The sequence below is a fragment of the Apis cerana genome, linkage group LG9 (assembly GCF_029169275.1).
Source record: "Apis cerana isolate GH-2021 linkage group LG9, AcerK_1.0, whole genome shotgun sequence".
Classification (NCBI taxonomy): domain Eukaryota; kingdom Metazoa; phylum Arthropoda; class Insecta; order Hymenoptera; family Apidae; genus Apis; species Apis cerana.
In genome coordinates this window covers 2,591,636-2,608,205 of record NC_083860.1, presented here as the reverse complement: position 1 = coordinate 2,608,205, position 16,570 = coordinate 2,591,636, and the positions used below count along the sequence as shown (strand labels likewise).

The 16,570-nt window shown below is 25.5% G+C and overlaps 1 protein-coding gene across 50 annotated transcripts in view; it reads left to right on the top strand.

Moving 5' to 3' along the window:
* LOC107995100 (calcium-activated potassium channel slowpoke) overlaps positions 1-16,570 on the top strand; it is a 122,940-nt gene that overhangs the window by 89,473 nt on the left and 16,897 nt on the right. For 14 of the 50 annotated variants that reach the window (XM_062079887.1, XM_062079893.1, XM_062079885.1 and 11 more), the window contains 4 exons: positions 6,128-6,178; positions 8,694-8,714; positions 11,351-11,413; positions 16,165-16,197. In XM_062079887.1, the coding sequence (XP_061935871.1) occupies positions 6,128-6,178; positions 8,694-8,714; positions 11,351-11,413; positions 16,165-16,197 (168 nt within the window). Of the gene's footprint in view, positions 1-2,322; positions 2,392-6,127; positions 6,179-8,693; positions 8,715-11,350; positions 11,414-16,164; positions 16,198-16,570 lie in introns of all 50 variants that reach the window. The other 36 variants (XM_062079923.1, XM_062079921.1, XM_062079916.1 and 33 more) reach the window with 8 other exon arrangements.

Here is a 16,570-nt window from a genome sequence, read left to right as displayed (position 1 = left end):
TTTTTTGAACGATTTGAAAGACTCGATCGTTCAACCAACACTTGATGCCACTTGATTATCGTTACGTGAAAAATGAAATACCACTGATATACACGTGATATGTATTCCTTTATAGTTCTGTCAGTTGGCGCATGTCCACCTGGCTAATCGAGGAAATTAGTCTGCACTCTAGTGTGTGCCCTTCTCGCTCGCCTTGCATGCATTAGTTTCCGATTCGAATAATTTTACGCCTTAATGATACGACAGCTTCGTATAAAACTCACTCGCTCTCTCTTTTTCTCTTTCTTTCTATCACTCTCTTTCTCTCTTTCTCAATATCCCTTAATTCGCATTTTCTCTCTCTCTCTCTCTCTCTCTCTCTATCTATCTTCTATTTTTTCTCTGTCTATCTATCCGTCTGTCTGTCTATCTGTTTATCTATTTTATTCTATCTATATTTCTTCTAATTCTTTGCTATCGCTATTCTACCTCCTCTAATCTCTCTTCGATCGTGTGAGAACTTTCAATGTGCCAGCTGTCATTGATGAAACTCTGTCGATCGTTAGGTTTCGATCAATTTGAAATTAATCTTCTATTCGCTCTCACTCCGAATATTTGTCAAAATGATACAATGTTTCGCTGAAAAAAAAAGCGGATTACCTCTTGGATAACTTTGGCGATAATGATTTTCTATGATTTTTTTCATACGAATAAATTTGTAGGGAATGACGTATATTCTTTAATCACGGATCGATTTTTCTAATTAACGATTCTACTCGTTTACATAATAATGTCACACAACGTATCATACCAACACACATATATATATGTATATATATATATATACATACATATATACATTCAGTTCATCTGAACTCATCTGAATGTAAGATCCGCTATAAGATATTCAATCTCCATCATGTTAATATTAAACCCTGGGCAATCAACGTGATTTCATGTGAATTTTATTTCGCTATATCGATTTTAGAGAGAAATTCTTTATGCATCATTTTTGAAATTATTAAGAAATTTCAGGATGGATAAAAATACATCGGAGGTAAATAGTGTTTGAGGAGCTTTGTAGTTTATTTTTATATTCTTTTTATTTAGTATCCCTTATCCTGACTGTAGGAAACCTGACCGTGCTGATTGAGAGTAAATTTAAGCAAATAATATGATATAGTGCTGCTATCTTTCGATTCATATGTGAATGATAATATGATAATTAAATTTTATCGAGAATATGTTTCATTTAACGATTAATTCTTATTTATTAATTAATCTAAAAATGAAAATAAATAAAAATCTTGATGATACTTTTATGATTTTTATTTTATTACAAACCAAGATATATTAATTTATCATGCATCTTCACGTATGAATGTTTGAACAATTACCTATAAACTTATGTCTATAGGGTGCTTAGCAGAATTCTATCTTTGCTAACATATTCTGCAATTATAAATAAAATTTCCAATAATAAATTCATAAATATTATATAATAGAATCTTTCGTATCCGAATTAACAATAGACAAATAGAAATATATAAGTTTGTCAATTTGTTTCAATATTTAAAAATTTTATATTATTTTAATAACTCGAACTACGTATAAATACTTTGAGAAGATATATCATTGTTGTTAATATTATCGTTTACTATTTTAATTATTTATTTTGTAAATATTTTAATAAGAGTTATTATATAAGAGTCTAAATTATATGAAAAAAGTTTATATTTATAGAGAAAGAAAATCATAAAATAAATTTCAATTTGTGTAATTATAACAAATGATTTATAAAATTATCACATAATATTATATATATTGTGTAAATAATATATTTTTAGAAAAATATATTATTAAGAGATATTTTGTTCGAATAACAATAATACTTGTATAATCAAAAGTTCAGATACGGGAGATTCTACACTATTAAAAACTTACAATGCAATAAAAAAAAACATCAAATAACATTTTTATTTTCAGGAAGAAATGAGGTAGACAATTACTATATTTACAATATCTAATAGAAATAATTAAAGCTTTGGGATGCTATTGAGGAACGATGAATAAGATGCTTCAACTTACGTTTATTACGATATTTTCATTTTACTTTTAATCCCTACACGCTGTCAAAGTTTCTATGGTAACTCGCGAGAATATCTTGTATATTTATAACAATTTTCTAAAATTCAATTTCGTTCTCTGGTTCCTAACAAACAAGCCTCTTTGACTATTGACAAACCATTAACCCTCCTATATCATCTTCCAGTCATTTCAGTAGAATATCCCTGCGTGTTTACTGACAAACATATGTCCGGGCCGATCGCTCGATTTTTACAGATGTGGGGATGATGATGATGCAGACCGGCATGGTGAAGGGAAACACTGCCTACAGCAGTTACCTCGACGGTACGCGTATTTGTACCTTCCTTGCCGTCCTCTTCATCCCAATGTACATCCTTCATCGACCTATATCTACGAGTTTGTCAGAATAATCTTAAAGGAAATAGCTTGAGATATGCTATACACTCCCGAACTTCGGGTCGAGTCGGAAATATTCGACTAGAATCGTACGAGATTTCGATATTGCTCGAGATAAGCTGTCTGACTTTAGCTCGACAATCGGATGTGATCGGCTAAAGGCTTTAATGACTCGAGCTTTCGAACTGAAATGAGACAACCGTTTTGAATCGAATTTTTTAGGATCTAATACGAGAATATCGAAAATTCGTCCGATTCTACACGAATTTTTCCAACTTTTCCCGAGTCTATCTCTAAAAATATATATATTTGTGAGATGATGTTATGATAAGAAAAGATTATTATTCTGACAAATTCTCTCTGTTTGAATCAAATTTGAGAAACAAATTATTTTTATTATTTTCAAAAATAAGAAAATCAATTGATTCAAACAGAGTTGATTTTGCATTTAACCAGGTAAGATGGCGTAAGTGATGGAAAGGAAAAAAGAGAAATGCAAGTTAGATGTTTAATAATTCACTGTCATATGCACTTACTCCACGGTACCTGCGTTTGAATTTTTGACATCATTCGATATTGTTTCTCGCTGGGCTTTTGCTAGAGCTAATATATTTTGGCGATTATTGTTTTCTAAAATGAAGCAGCAACGTCGAATTCAAGCTGGACGAAGATCGTTACACATCGCATATACAGAATTTCAGTTCGATATAAATTTTGCTTCAGTTTTCACGAGAAATCGTCGCTTTTGCGGATATGCTAATTTTGCTAAGCACGTTAATATCAACTCGTATATTCTGTGTCTACACGTTCCTGGCTGTTACGTTTCACTGATTAAGAAACTTGCTCGTTTCAGGCTTGCCAATGATTATCGTTTTTAATCGTTATTCGATGTGCTTATATTAAACATTTTGAATTATTTTCTTCACAATTCAAATGTTATCCTCTTTGTTTTCCATGCAATTTTCTCTGTTTTAGGATAGTATTGAATTTTTCGAAGAGTTAATAGGTGATAGTTTTATTTTCAAATTTACTGATTAGACGACGAATTAAGAGCTGTCAAATATCTTCAAAGTTATTTGACATTTCTTTTTCTAATTTTGTTTTCAAAATCTATTTTTTTTTTGTATATAATATAAAATTGCACATTAGTACACTAGATATTTGAACGTTCTCGTGAATTTTGTTATTTCAATTCTAGAAACAGAAGAAATCTTTTATCATTGATATTTTATAAAAATTTTAACAGATATTGTACACCTATGTTACTATATTATAATAAATCTTTTGGTTAATATAATGTTATTTGGATGATAATGATAATAATCAAATTATTTAATATTTTATTTTTCAAATTAATTTTCATAAACTATTCTAATCTATTAATAAATCCTTTTCATTATAAATAAATTATTATATTATTAAATAATATAATAATAACGACATTATCTTATATTTTTTTAATTTTCTTTTTAAAAATCTACATTGCTGTTGTAGATATTAATAAATTATATTTTTAAAGAATAATCTTGTTTTTCATCTTTATTAGCCAAATAAAATTTTATTGTTTTTTCAAAATTGTTTTTTCTCTTTTAATTCGATTATCAGATTCATTTAATACATGTCATGTTTATATAAAGTGTTTGGTAATGTATGGGTCGATTTCAGAAATTAACACATATGAAAACAATGAATAAAATTAATATATATATCATATATATCATAAATATATCAATCATCATCAATGCTTAAAAAAATATATAATTTTTTTCTTATCAAACTTAATTACATCAGAAAATGTGTATAATTTGAAATTATTCAAATCCATTTTAATCGTTTTTTTCGTGCAATTAATTTTTTAATAATTAGCAATAATGGATTAAAATGAAGCATATTGATATTTATTTTTGCTATCATAACATAGTATCTTTAAGTTTTGAATAATTTTTTAAATATTTTTCTTATTAAGAAACATCTTAGAAAAATCGAGTTTAAAACAGATACAAAAGTTGGTTAATATATTAAAATATTGGTTCAGGCTAATTTATTAAGTTATAAGCAATTTAAGTTCGCGTTAGATGAAGAAATATTATATTATTAGACAGGTAGCTCTATTTCTATTTCGCTTCATCTATAAACTTAGATTGTTTATAATTTAATAAATAAGTTTTAAACAACATTTTTACATATAAACTTTTCTGTTTTAACCTTCAGAATCCATTCTCGAAACGAATATATTAATATCTTGTATATGCATGTATATAGGTGTGTATTATGATTGATTGCATAATCAATTTTAAGACATATCTGGGTAATTATTCTAAATATTTTTATTTTTATTTTCTGTCGTTTCATATATTTCATTTTGAAAAGAATTTTTTAACCTGGTTTTTATTGATTAACGTAAAAACACGGAAATAATTCTTTCTGCATGTGTTAGAAACTGTTATGTTTGTTCTTTGATTTGATAAAATGATTAAAAATAATATATTTGAAATAAGTTTGAAATATATACACATGTAATTTTTGTATAACCAATATTTAGAAAAATATTCATATAATATTCACATGCGTTATTATACATTTTAAAATTGATTGATATATATATACATATATATAGTAGAACTATAAAAACTATAGTTTTCATATTTCGTATCTGTAAATTATTTTTTTAGTAATTAGATAAATTATATACTTTACATAAAAATTAAGAATAATTAAATATTTATTAAATATCATTTGAAGAAGTTGAAAATAATTATTAAAAATTTTTGATAGATGATATTTCAGCAAAGAAAATTTGCAATAGTTTTCTTTAATAAAGTGCAATATAATCCTTCGATATGAAAGAAAAACTAACTATTAGCATATCTAGTAGGTGCATTTGCGTGGATGAGTGTGTATACATGAACACATGTGTGTATGCGTGAAAAAATGATTTTAGAAATACTTGTAACAGTGTAATCATAAACAGTTCTCGAATACATGAAAAATAAAGTTACAAGTGAATGCCACCGGTGTAAGCACCTTTAATTCTAAATTTATACGGATGATGATAATCGATGCCCAGGGTTTATCGAACACAACGATTAAAAATACTTCATTCTCCCCTCACATGTTGCGCATATTTGATATCATTCACTGACATCACAACAATAACGTCGACATTATGATTAATATTTATTATTATTCGAAGGAGACAATTCGTGTCTCTGATGAAAAAAAAGAAAGAAAAAGAAAAAAAACGGAATACGAATCACCATTTGGCCATTGTGTAAAATCAATATGGGCCATACACTTATAATTGTATAGTTTTTTTGTACACCAATCCTCATACTTAGACCGAAACGACTTAAAGTGATCGCTTTAAATCAATAGTATGTTTTAACCATAGATTTCTCTATCGATTGTCACGTTTTATTTTATTTTATATTACTTCATTATTATTATTATTATTATTATTATTAATCGATTATTCATTAATCGAGTTTTAAATTACGCGCATATTTTTCATATTTTGTTTAAAATTTGCAACGTGATGAAACGATCGAGACTTTGCGGTTAACCCCCCCCCTTACCTGTCACACCCACCCTCAACACCCCGCATTTAGGTTCACCTTATTTTGGTATAACAACTAACAGCTCTGGTTCTCCTCCCTTCGGGCAGTGGCCACATTCCGGAAAGGCGTGCGAGCTGTTCAAATGGTTGGAAGAGCAAGTATGTATCCCCCGAATGTAGAATTGTCTTCCACGTCCCTTTTTTTTTTCTTTCATACTCTTTTTTTCTCTCTCTCTCTTTTTCTCTCTAATTTTAGCCTCTTCCCATCGTTAAGTAATGTGCGAAGATATAGTCGAAATTTATTTAAGAAATAGTTTATTGATTTCATGCAACTTTTAAATCGATATAATAAAAAAAATCTACTATTTCAAAATATATATTTTAGTAGATTACGAATGATAATAGGCATAAAAATATGAAGTATATAATGTATATTAGAAAAAAATATTTGATTTAAAGGTTGATTGCACACAAAATTCTCCTTTCGTTGATCATTTAAATCGCGTTGATCATCTTTTTGTTTTTACAATTTTTAAAATTTGAAATCTATAGTATTGTATTGAATTATTTATATTTGTATACGTGTAATTAGAAGAAGGAAATATGTGAGATTAAGTTAAGCCAAGTTATCATAGCTTAGTTTAAAAAAACAAAATTTAAGTTAAAGAAGAGTATAAAATCGTGGAAAAAAAATATTAATCTGGAATCATTTAAATACTCGACGAAGTATAGCACAACGTTTGGTCGATAATTTCTATAGTTATTTATACGAAGTTTATTTCTTGATTATTCAAAATTAGAACATACATGTACGTATAGACATGTTCGTTGTGCTAATTTGTGTAATTTCATCTAAATTGATAATAATTGGTTTTTCAAAGTAGAACATATCATTAGTGTTTTGAATTCCTATGTGATGTGATGTATTTTTTTGTTTCTTTTTTTTTTCTGCAACCGAAATTACTATTTACATATTTCGATGTCGTTTTGAATGTAGTTCTCTGAAGGTATGTAAATGTTTTTTTTTTGTTTTCGATGGTTATTGTTGTGAGTGAATTATTGAAATTGAATCGTCTTAAACTCGCGCGATGTGATTGCCTTGAGTTCTTTTAACTACTTCCAATTTGATCTTGCATCGGTGTTCAATATCTAACTATTATATCTATATTCAAAAATTTTTTTTTATTTTTTTCTTTAGAATATCTTAGAATTAGTGTTTCTTGAGTGGTTTATTTACTTGTTTCATGGCAAAGTCAATGACTATATTTGGAAAAAATCGTTTCCTCCGATATCCCGATACTTGCTTCAATTCCTTAGGTGTTTTTTAAACGTCGTTGAAAAATGTTGAACGTGTTGCGTAATGTTGAATCGATCACAATATAAGTGTGCAGTATTTAACATATATATATATATATGTGCTTCGAGTTATCGCAAATTATATTGTAAAAGCTATGTGCTTTTATGATTTTATTACGATGATTTTATTTACATTACGTTCGATTCATCTTCAGAATTTAGAAAATTACTAATAAATGTGAGAATATATGTAGTTGAATTTTTGAAAATTATATTTTTTTTTATAAAATTGTATCGAGTAAATCTTAGTTTAACTTTATTTAGAAGAAAAAATTATCTTCTGCTAATCGAATATTTTTCTGCTATTGAACTCATTGAGCTATTTTAAGATTAATTTTATCAATTTAACATCAATTGTTATATTTATATTTTTGATTTAATTGTATTTTTATTAATTATCCTCTTGCACAATTATTGAACAAATATTATTAGTGATATTTGACAAGTTACAAATAAGAAGTTACAAATAATTAATCACTTTGCATATATCTATAAAAACATTTATTGAATTAAATAAAATATAAAGATATATTCATTTGTATTTATTTCAAAAATAAATTATTTTCATTATTTCGAATTAAAGAAAAAAAAATATAAAAAAATATACATATTTAAATTTAAGCAAAAGAAAAATGATTTTTAAAAAAATACAAATTTTATGCATTATTCCATCAAATGAGATAATAAATATTAAAATAGTTCATTTTCAAATACATTATTTTTCAAATAATAAACGATTCAAATTTTACTTGAATTAATTATAAAAAAATTATAAATTGTTTGAATATTACAAAAAATTGAAAGACTGCTCTAACTTGCAACTCGTCAATATCATTAATAACATTAACTGTTAAATTATCGTGCAAATGGATAAATAAGTCGATTAATTCGAATGTGCACGCGAGTAAAAAAAAAAATGAAAATGTACACGCGATAATACATGCTTGTAAAAAACGGGAGGTAGAAAAATAGAAGGAGGGTAAGAAAAATCAATCAACAGTTTCACTCGCACCAGAGCCTAACACGATCATTATATCACCTCTAATTTCATCTATGATCCATGCGTGCATATATGTGTATCTCTTTGTACAACGTCACGCATACACATGCGCGCGCAAGCACGCACGCACGCACATCTTACCTATCGATATATACGTGTATCACATATGTGTGCCCGTGAGGACGTGCACACAGCACACATACGCATAACACACATTATGTACACCGTTAATATGAAGAAAAGATATATCTATATAACTAACTTTCTATGTGTCTATCTGTTTGAACTTTCTTCTCTTCGTCCTCTACTTCTACTTAGGTGAAGACTTCTCGTATGCAAGTAAGTCTAACATAAAGCGGGTGTATAATCAATATTTTTGTACATATGTATGCATAATATTATTATTATAACGCGGGAATCCGTATTGATAAGGCATAGATCATAAGACGTAGGCTGTACATGGTCACTGTATTTTACTGACACGTGCTTTATTCGTATGTTTATCGTTATATATTTTCTATTTGTACACGATGTAATTTGTACACTGTTTTTATAGATTTGGATTCTTTGCTTTTTTCTTTCTTTATTAATTGTTTTATAAAGGAAAATCTTTATCTCCTTGGAAAAGGAATTAAAAAATATTTCGAACACCATTCTCTGTTTTTTATTTGAATCGTTATTTTTCTTTCGACTATCTGAGATGATCTTAAAAAATTTGTTAATTAGTTGTTCCAAAAATTTTAACAAGTATTTAATCCTTTAGATTCCAATAGTATAATAAAAAATCCAATTAATTATATATTATTCATTTTCTCAATTTCTTTTAAAATTAAATATACGCCATTTTTATAACGAATTATTCATATATTACAATTTTACAATTTACAATCTAAAATAAATATTCATCACAATGAAATAATATTTTTAACAATTTTCCTAAATATATATTCCTAGTATATTTAAAAAGAAAAATGATATATTATATAATATATAATGTATGCATACAGAGAATATATTGTATATTATATATAAATGTAAAAAAATATTTAAAAGGAAAAAAATAATTAAAGATTGCAACGAAAGATATAATATATTAAAATTAAAGAATAATAGATTTTCCTTTATATGTCATATAATAAATATAAATTATCTATTATCTATTTTCTTTATAACGATAAACATTGAGATAAAAAAAAATCAATCGAATAGCACAAAATTACGCGATGAGATACACACGATATAAGCATTACGAGCATTTGAAGTGGCCTTTTACACGCGCTACACTTTTCCCTCCCTCGGTCGATTAAGCTTTATATTAGGAGCTTAACGACGCCAATGGCAAAAGAAAAGTGCTCACAAGATAAAGAGCTGCATATACTATAAAATTCGCGAATAGTTTTGCAAACGACGAGTTTCACATTAGTTTCTACTACTATAACGTGTCTCTCCCCCTTCCTCTCTTATAACTCTGCTTTGACACGGTAGAAACCTTACATAACTCTCTCGAATAATATACTTTTTTGTCTCGAGTACTACCTTTTTCCCAATTTATCGCACGAATTTTATAAACAATATTTGTCAAAGACCGCACTTGCAATACCGAGTAAATATTTACACCGTAAGAATTATTATTAATCTGCACGCTTAGATACGATAGAATAGATAGATTTGTCGGAGGCAAAGATATTTATTTAATCATGCATTATAAAAATTATTTTCTTTATCTTAAATATTAATTTCTCTCGAGTTTGTTCTTTGCCTCTGTTATAAATTTTTTGCATGAAACTAAGTATTGCCTGTGCACAGTGCTTAAAATCTGGTTATGAGAACGTATATGATCACTACTTTAGATTATATTTGTACAACGCGGAGGAGAATCACGATGTACAGATTGTTTTCTTTCTTTTTTTTTTTTTTTTTTTTTAACTTTTTCTCCTTTTGATATTTTGTACAATATCGTGCCTCGATTACTTCTGGACTCGTCCGCGTTGCCACGAGCAGCATTGAAAACGGTAGTTCTTTCAGAGTAATAATTTGATTTATAGAATATTGATAATATATTATTTAGATTAGAACAAGATTCGTTTCAGTCGATAAAAAGAATTTCATTGTTATTGTGTTTTAATACGAGGATTTTGTTCTCATAATTGTTTATTATTTCAAACAATTAATTTCAAACAAAATATATCAAAAAATTTATGCTATCTAATTTTTACTTGAACAACAAATATTGATGAATAATGAATATTAAAAATATTAAACGTTGATATATAATAAAATCTTTTTAAATCAATTTTATGATTAATTCTATATAGATATAGAATAATCATATCGCATGAAAATCAATTTTATTGCTTTTAATTTTAAATTTTGGTGCCAAAGTATTATTATTGCCTAATTTTTTCAAATATCAAATAGTTAGCTTTTATAAATCTAAACAATTTAATATCTGTGATTAATTATTGAATTATATTATATTATAATACAATATAATATAATATAATATAATAAAATAATAAAATATTATATTATAATACAATATAATATAATATAATATAATAAAATAATAAAATATAATAATAATATAATAATATAATATAATAATATAATATAATAATAATATAATAATATAATATAATATAATATAATATAATCCTCGCAATTAACAACAATAATGAAAATTAAATAATTTTTTATGTATCAATCTTCGTGATTTCTGATTCTGATTTGCCATATTTTGAAAGTTAATGCTACTTATACTATGTAATAGTACTCTTCAATCGAAGTAGATGGCAGCACAGTGACGATTTACGAAAAATCTTTCGATAATAAGATATTTTTCATCGATTTAAGACTGGAATGAAGCTTTAATTGATTAAAATGCAAGTATAGGAATGGCAGTGATAGCAGTAGCGTAGAAACTAGGCCTTAGGTAATTAGTTAGGGTAGCTAACATGTGTAGTGGTTTGTTACAGACGACCACCATCCTCCCCCCACATTCACTCCGCCAGAACTGCCCAAGATGGTTCACGTAAGAGGTACAGTTACACCTCAATCAAAACCGTGCTATAATTTTGCAAGCTGCCCTTCCTAATTTTTATGAAACACACGGTATATACGGGTATACACTGTAATCAATCGCTTTCAGTCTCTTGGACGAAGGAACTCGAAGTGCTGCTTCACGAAAAAAGTGCTTCGCTCTCGATTTAACCTTTAACAACTGTCTGCACTCAGTTTCTGATGTTTTTCGATTTTCTTTTTTTCTTTCTTTTTTTGTTCCTCTTCTTTTTTCATTTTTCTTTTTTCTTTTTTTTTATGCATCATGACGAATACACGCTTCAATGACCAATTGCGACATTTTTAAGACATTTTCTAAGAATCAAACACGACTTTTTGACCGACTTTTGATAACAGTGCTGGATTTAATTAGATTAAATTGTTTTTTAATTCGATTATTTGAAAGTGTATTATGAAATTGTTGAGAAAATGATGTTAAATGATAATTATAGAAAATATTGTATGCAATTATTTTGCATGCAATTTTTTTTTAATGATAGTAGATGTAAGAACATATGAAAAAAAATAATATCAGAATAATAAATATCAGAAATATAAGAAATAATTTCTAAATATTTTTATGCTTTTTGAAAATTTATTGAAATTTATTTTTCAATATTATACATTATTATATGTAACATTATGAGTTCAATAGGATATTATAACAATATCATTTAATATTAAATAATTTCATTTGATAATGCTCTAAAGATTAATGATAATAAATTATTTCTATTTCTCGATAAAATTTATATAATTTTCCTATAATTATTATTTATTTATAAAACTAGCAAAGTTAATTTTTTTCCATTTAAATAAAAGAAAATAAAAATATACAAAAATCATATTATTGATTAAAATAATTAATTCAAATTTAACAAACAAAAATTTCTATAAACAAATAATTAATGAAACTGTGATAATACGTAATTTAAATTAAATTGTTACTCAAAATAAAAATTCCAGCACTGTTTCTGAATACATACATCTTTATATGTACGTAATATGGAATATGTACGGAAAAACGCGTTATTTTCACTACGATTTTGGAGAAAGTAGAAAGATATTTGTATTAATTATTTAAGATAATTATTTTTCTGCAATTAAAATTTCGATTGCATTACAATGTCGTTATTTATTACTTTCTCCGATCGCGATGAGTGCATGCAGCTGTAGTAGATACATTATAGTTTGCATCTTATGTTAACAATTATATTATTTTCACACAGACGTAGTGAATTAAAATTTTTTGTAGTTTAACTTTAGTTCTCACCATGGCTATTATATAACTTCATTATAAATGACACGTCATTTCTTCCCTTTCTTTCACTTTTTTCTTCTTTTCCCTTTTCTTTTTTTCTCCTTTGTTTTCTGTCTTCTACAATAAAATCATTGTAATTCGTTAGAATACATACGATTATTATAGAGTTTTATAGTTATTAGATTATATAGCATCAATTATCACGTTTTTGTTTCGTGATCATTTGTTTCGTTATAGTTTTAAAAGCAACATATTTGTTCATAGACAAAACACAATGATTAATTTATCGATAATTTTAATAATCAGAAAAGACAATTGTGATGTTGAATAAAGTTCAATTTACGTAACTTGAGTGCAAAGTACTTAATTAATTTTGAATAATGATTATTTTTAAGAATTCAATTTGAAATAAAAAATGTAACGTGTAATAAATGTAATAGCGAAGGAAAGAAAAAATCAATTCGAACGCTTGATAACTTTATCCGCGACAAACGTACCTTTCCATGTAATTGAAATATATGCAATACATTTGCTGGTGTTCGTCTGCGTAAGTAGTGGAACAGGAATTCATAAAAATATCAGCATTTCTCATTCTGGGTTTTTTCTATAATCGAATAAATTATAAACAAAAATTTTCATACATTATCTTTCAAAAGAAAATTCTGATTATAATAAAAATTTATAATGAAAATTGTGCACATATGTATGAAGCATAATGGATCAAACATTTTTTTCTTTTTTCTCAAAAAATTTCTTTGAGGAGATAAAACTTTCTTAATATTTCTTTTAAATTTTGAATAGAATTTGTTTTTCGTCTAAGAATATTATTTTAAAAATTTTAGTAAATTCAAAATATATTTTGTATTAAAACTTTTATTTTATTTTTCATTATTATAAAATTATATTTTTAAAAAAATGAAAAAGCTTTAAAATTTTAAAGATTAATTGATCATGATGTGAAAAAAATATTACATCGTATACAATTTGGTATAGGTAATAGAATCAGATAGGAGGTGATTTTATATGTAATTTAAAAAGAAAGGAAGATATTTTTTTGTTTGATATTTTTTTTCGATAAAATCAATTTTGAAAAACTGTAAAATAAAAAAACTGTAAAGGTTGAATATCATCAGCAGACTATTAATTGAATATTTTACATGCAAAAAATAAAAAATGTAAAAGATTCTTAATTTGTTTAAATTTTTGTTTTAAAAAATAAAATTATTTTCTCAAAAAGTAATCTTCAAATTGAAAAATTTTAATCTATATTTTTCATATGTAGAATAATCTTTTAATAATCAATTCTTACCAAGAATTAATAATTATATTTCCTTATTTGAATTTTCAATTTCCTCAAAATAAAGTCTTAAATAAAAAATATTTTTTTTATATTTTTTGTCTAATTGTAGAATATATTGATTATTAAATATATTGTAAGCAATAATTCATTATGTATACATTCAGAAAGTTTTATTTAAAACAAAATTTTTGTTAAATTTGATGCAACAATTTTTTAATTGAATTTGCATAAGATATGTACGATGATTTTTGTAATTGATTTTTGTAAATGACAAAAATTTTTTATAAAAAAATTTGCAAAATATTCGGTATTTCTTCAAATTATTTTAATTCGAGTATAGAATAGTATAGAATAAATTTGAAAGATGAGAGTAAATTTCGCGGATAGTTTGAGAAATGCTGTTTGAATTCAAATATTTTGAGTGATATTCAAACTTTTTCAATGAATTTTTCTATGTTCTATGTAGATAAATATACTTGGTTTAGGATGCTTAGAAATATTTTTTTCGATATTTCTTCTTTTGATATGTGTATAATTCGCATATGTCCTGAGTATATGTATATATATATATATTATTGTCATTTATACAATATATATATATATATATATATGCGTTTTATTTGTGTAATTTTAATATCGAGTGTAAACAAATGAATAAATAGTTGTAGAAAGCACGGTAGATTGACAAATATATTATTCATTATTATTATTATTATTATTTATTTATTTTTTATGGTGACATTTAGACAAAGCACATTTTTCATGTTTTGTATCTCATTTGATCCATTTATTTACATATATGATGGTGCTTCACTCAGTTATCGCGACAGATGCCTAATTATTATTATTATTATTATTATTATTATTATTATTATTATTATTATTTTCTTGTCTCCTGCAAACAGCACGTGCCGTAATGGCTAAGAATTGCTTGCGTACAATGAACGTTGCTTTGGTTTCCATTGATACGTCAAATTTTTCTTTATAAAGATTTTTCTCGCATATTTTTTGACGCAGACACTGTGTATAGGACGTTCCATTTTAATCTCCACTTCAATCTCCTAAAGTCAACATGTCGAGTTTGGAAGCTTATACCTCAGCAATAGCTTGTATCAAAGACCTATTTAAGTAGCGTTTTGAAAATGTTTCGATGTAGCTGCAATAATACCAACTATGATAGTATGTAGTAAAAAATATTTAGCTTTTTATTTTTATTTTAAATTTGATATTGACATTTATATATTTGTTCAAGGATATCACAAGTCGAATAAATAACAGCATGATCTTTTTGATAGTTTTTCGTATATTTCTTCGTTTCGTATATTTTTATTATTCGAAATATTTATTCTAGAAAATTAAAATGGAACATCCATATATTATTAAAAAATTGATCAATATAGTTTAATGCATCACTTCTCGCTTTCATGTTTAATGCGTTGTGTTATAAAATAAATGATCCAATTGTTTCATCAATTTTTTTATATTTTTATTATTGCTTTGAATCATCTAATTTTATATAGAGATAAATATTTGAGAATGTGATATTAAATATTTTTTATGTAATAAAAAAAATATTTTTCAGAAACTTTGTAAAGAAAGAAATTCGTAAAATTTACAATGATAAATTATATAAGAAATTGTTTTTAATCATTTTTGTGATTTTGAAATAAATATTTCTATTTTTTTTATTCATAAAAAAAATTATTTTTGTATTAATATTTGACATCTTATCAATAACAATTATAAAATTACATTACAACAATTATGCGAATTTAAAAAAAAACAATCTAAAGATTATAATTAAATTTTCGAAAAATATTAAAATATAAAATTATTTATATTTGTCAATATTCATAAAAATTTGTGTATTCGACGTATTCTTGAAAACCATAAATATAGTTCATTAGTTCATCGCAATTCTAGTTATTTAAAATTTTTCAAATAAAAGATGGCACGTGCAAAATATTTAGGATAAAGTATGCGTGCCTGTAAGCATGAGGCTGTAGGCTCTCTTTGTCGATTAAAAGTAAAATACGTTATAACGAAGGGATTTAGGTCACGATCAGCGTGGCACTGAGTAATTTTCTTAATCATTGTTGCTTTGTCTATTAGCTACGTTGAAAAAGAAAATAACGACTACGTAGAAGTTAATTCTAATTTATCGATTTTAGGTGAGATCAGTCGTGACCGAGAAGATCCAAACGGTAAGTTTTAAATTGATCTAATATTCATAGAAACATTTTTTTTTAATAAATTGTTTAATTAAAAAAATACAATTTTTTTTATTAAATTTCTTACAATTTTATCACATTATAAAAGGATTAAAACGTTATGCATTATTTTTAAAACGTATCTTTATATCTCACTCTTAAGTGAGATGAAAATAAAACGAATAATTAATTTTACTTAATATTGATTTTTACTGAATTAGCAAATGGAATTTAATTTTTCTTTGCAACATTTAAAACATGATAAAAAAAATGGAAGATTATATATAAACATATATAAATTTTCAAATAACTAAAATTAAACACAATCTTTAATTATTTAAATTAATTATTTAAATTAATTATTTAA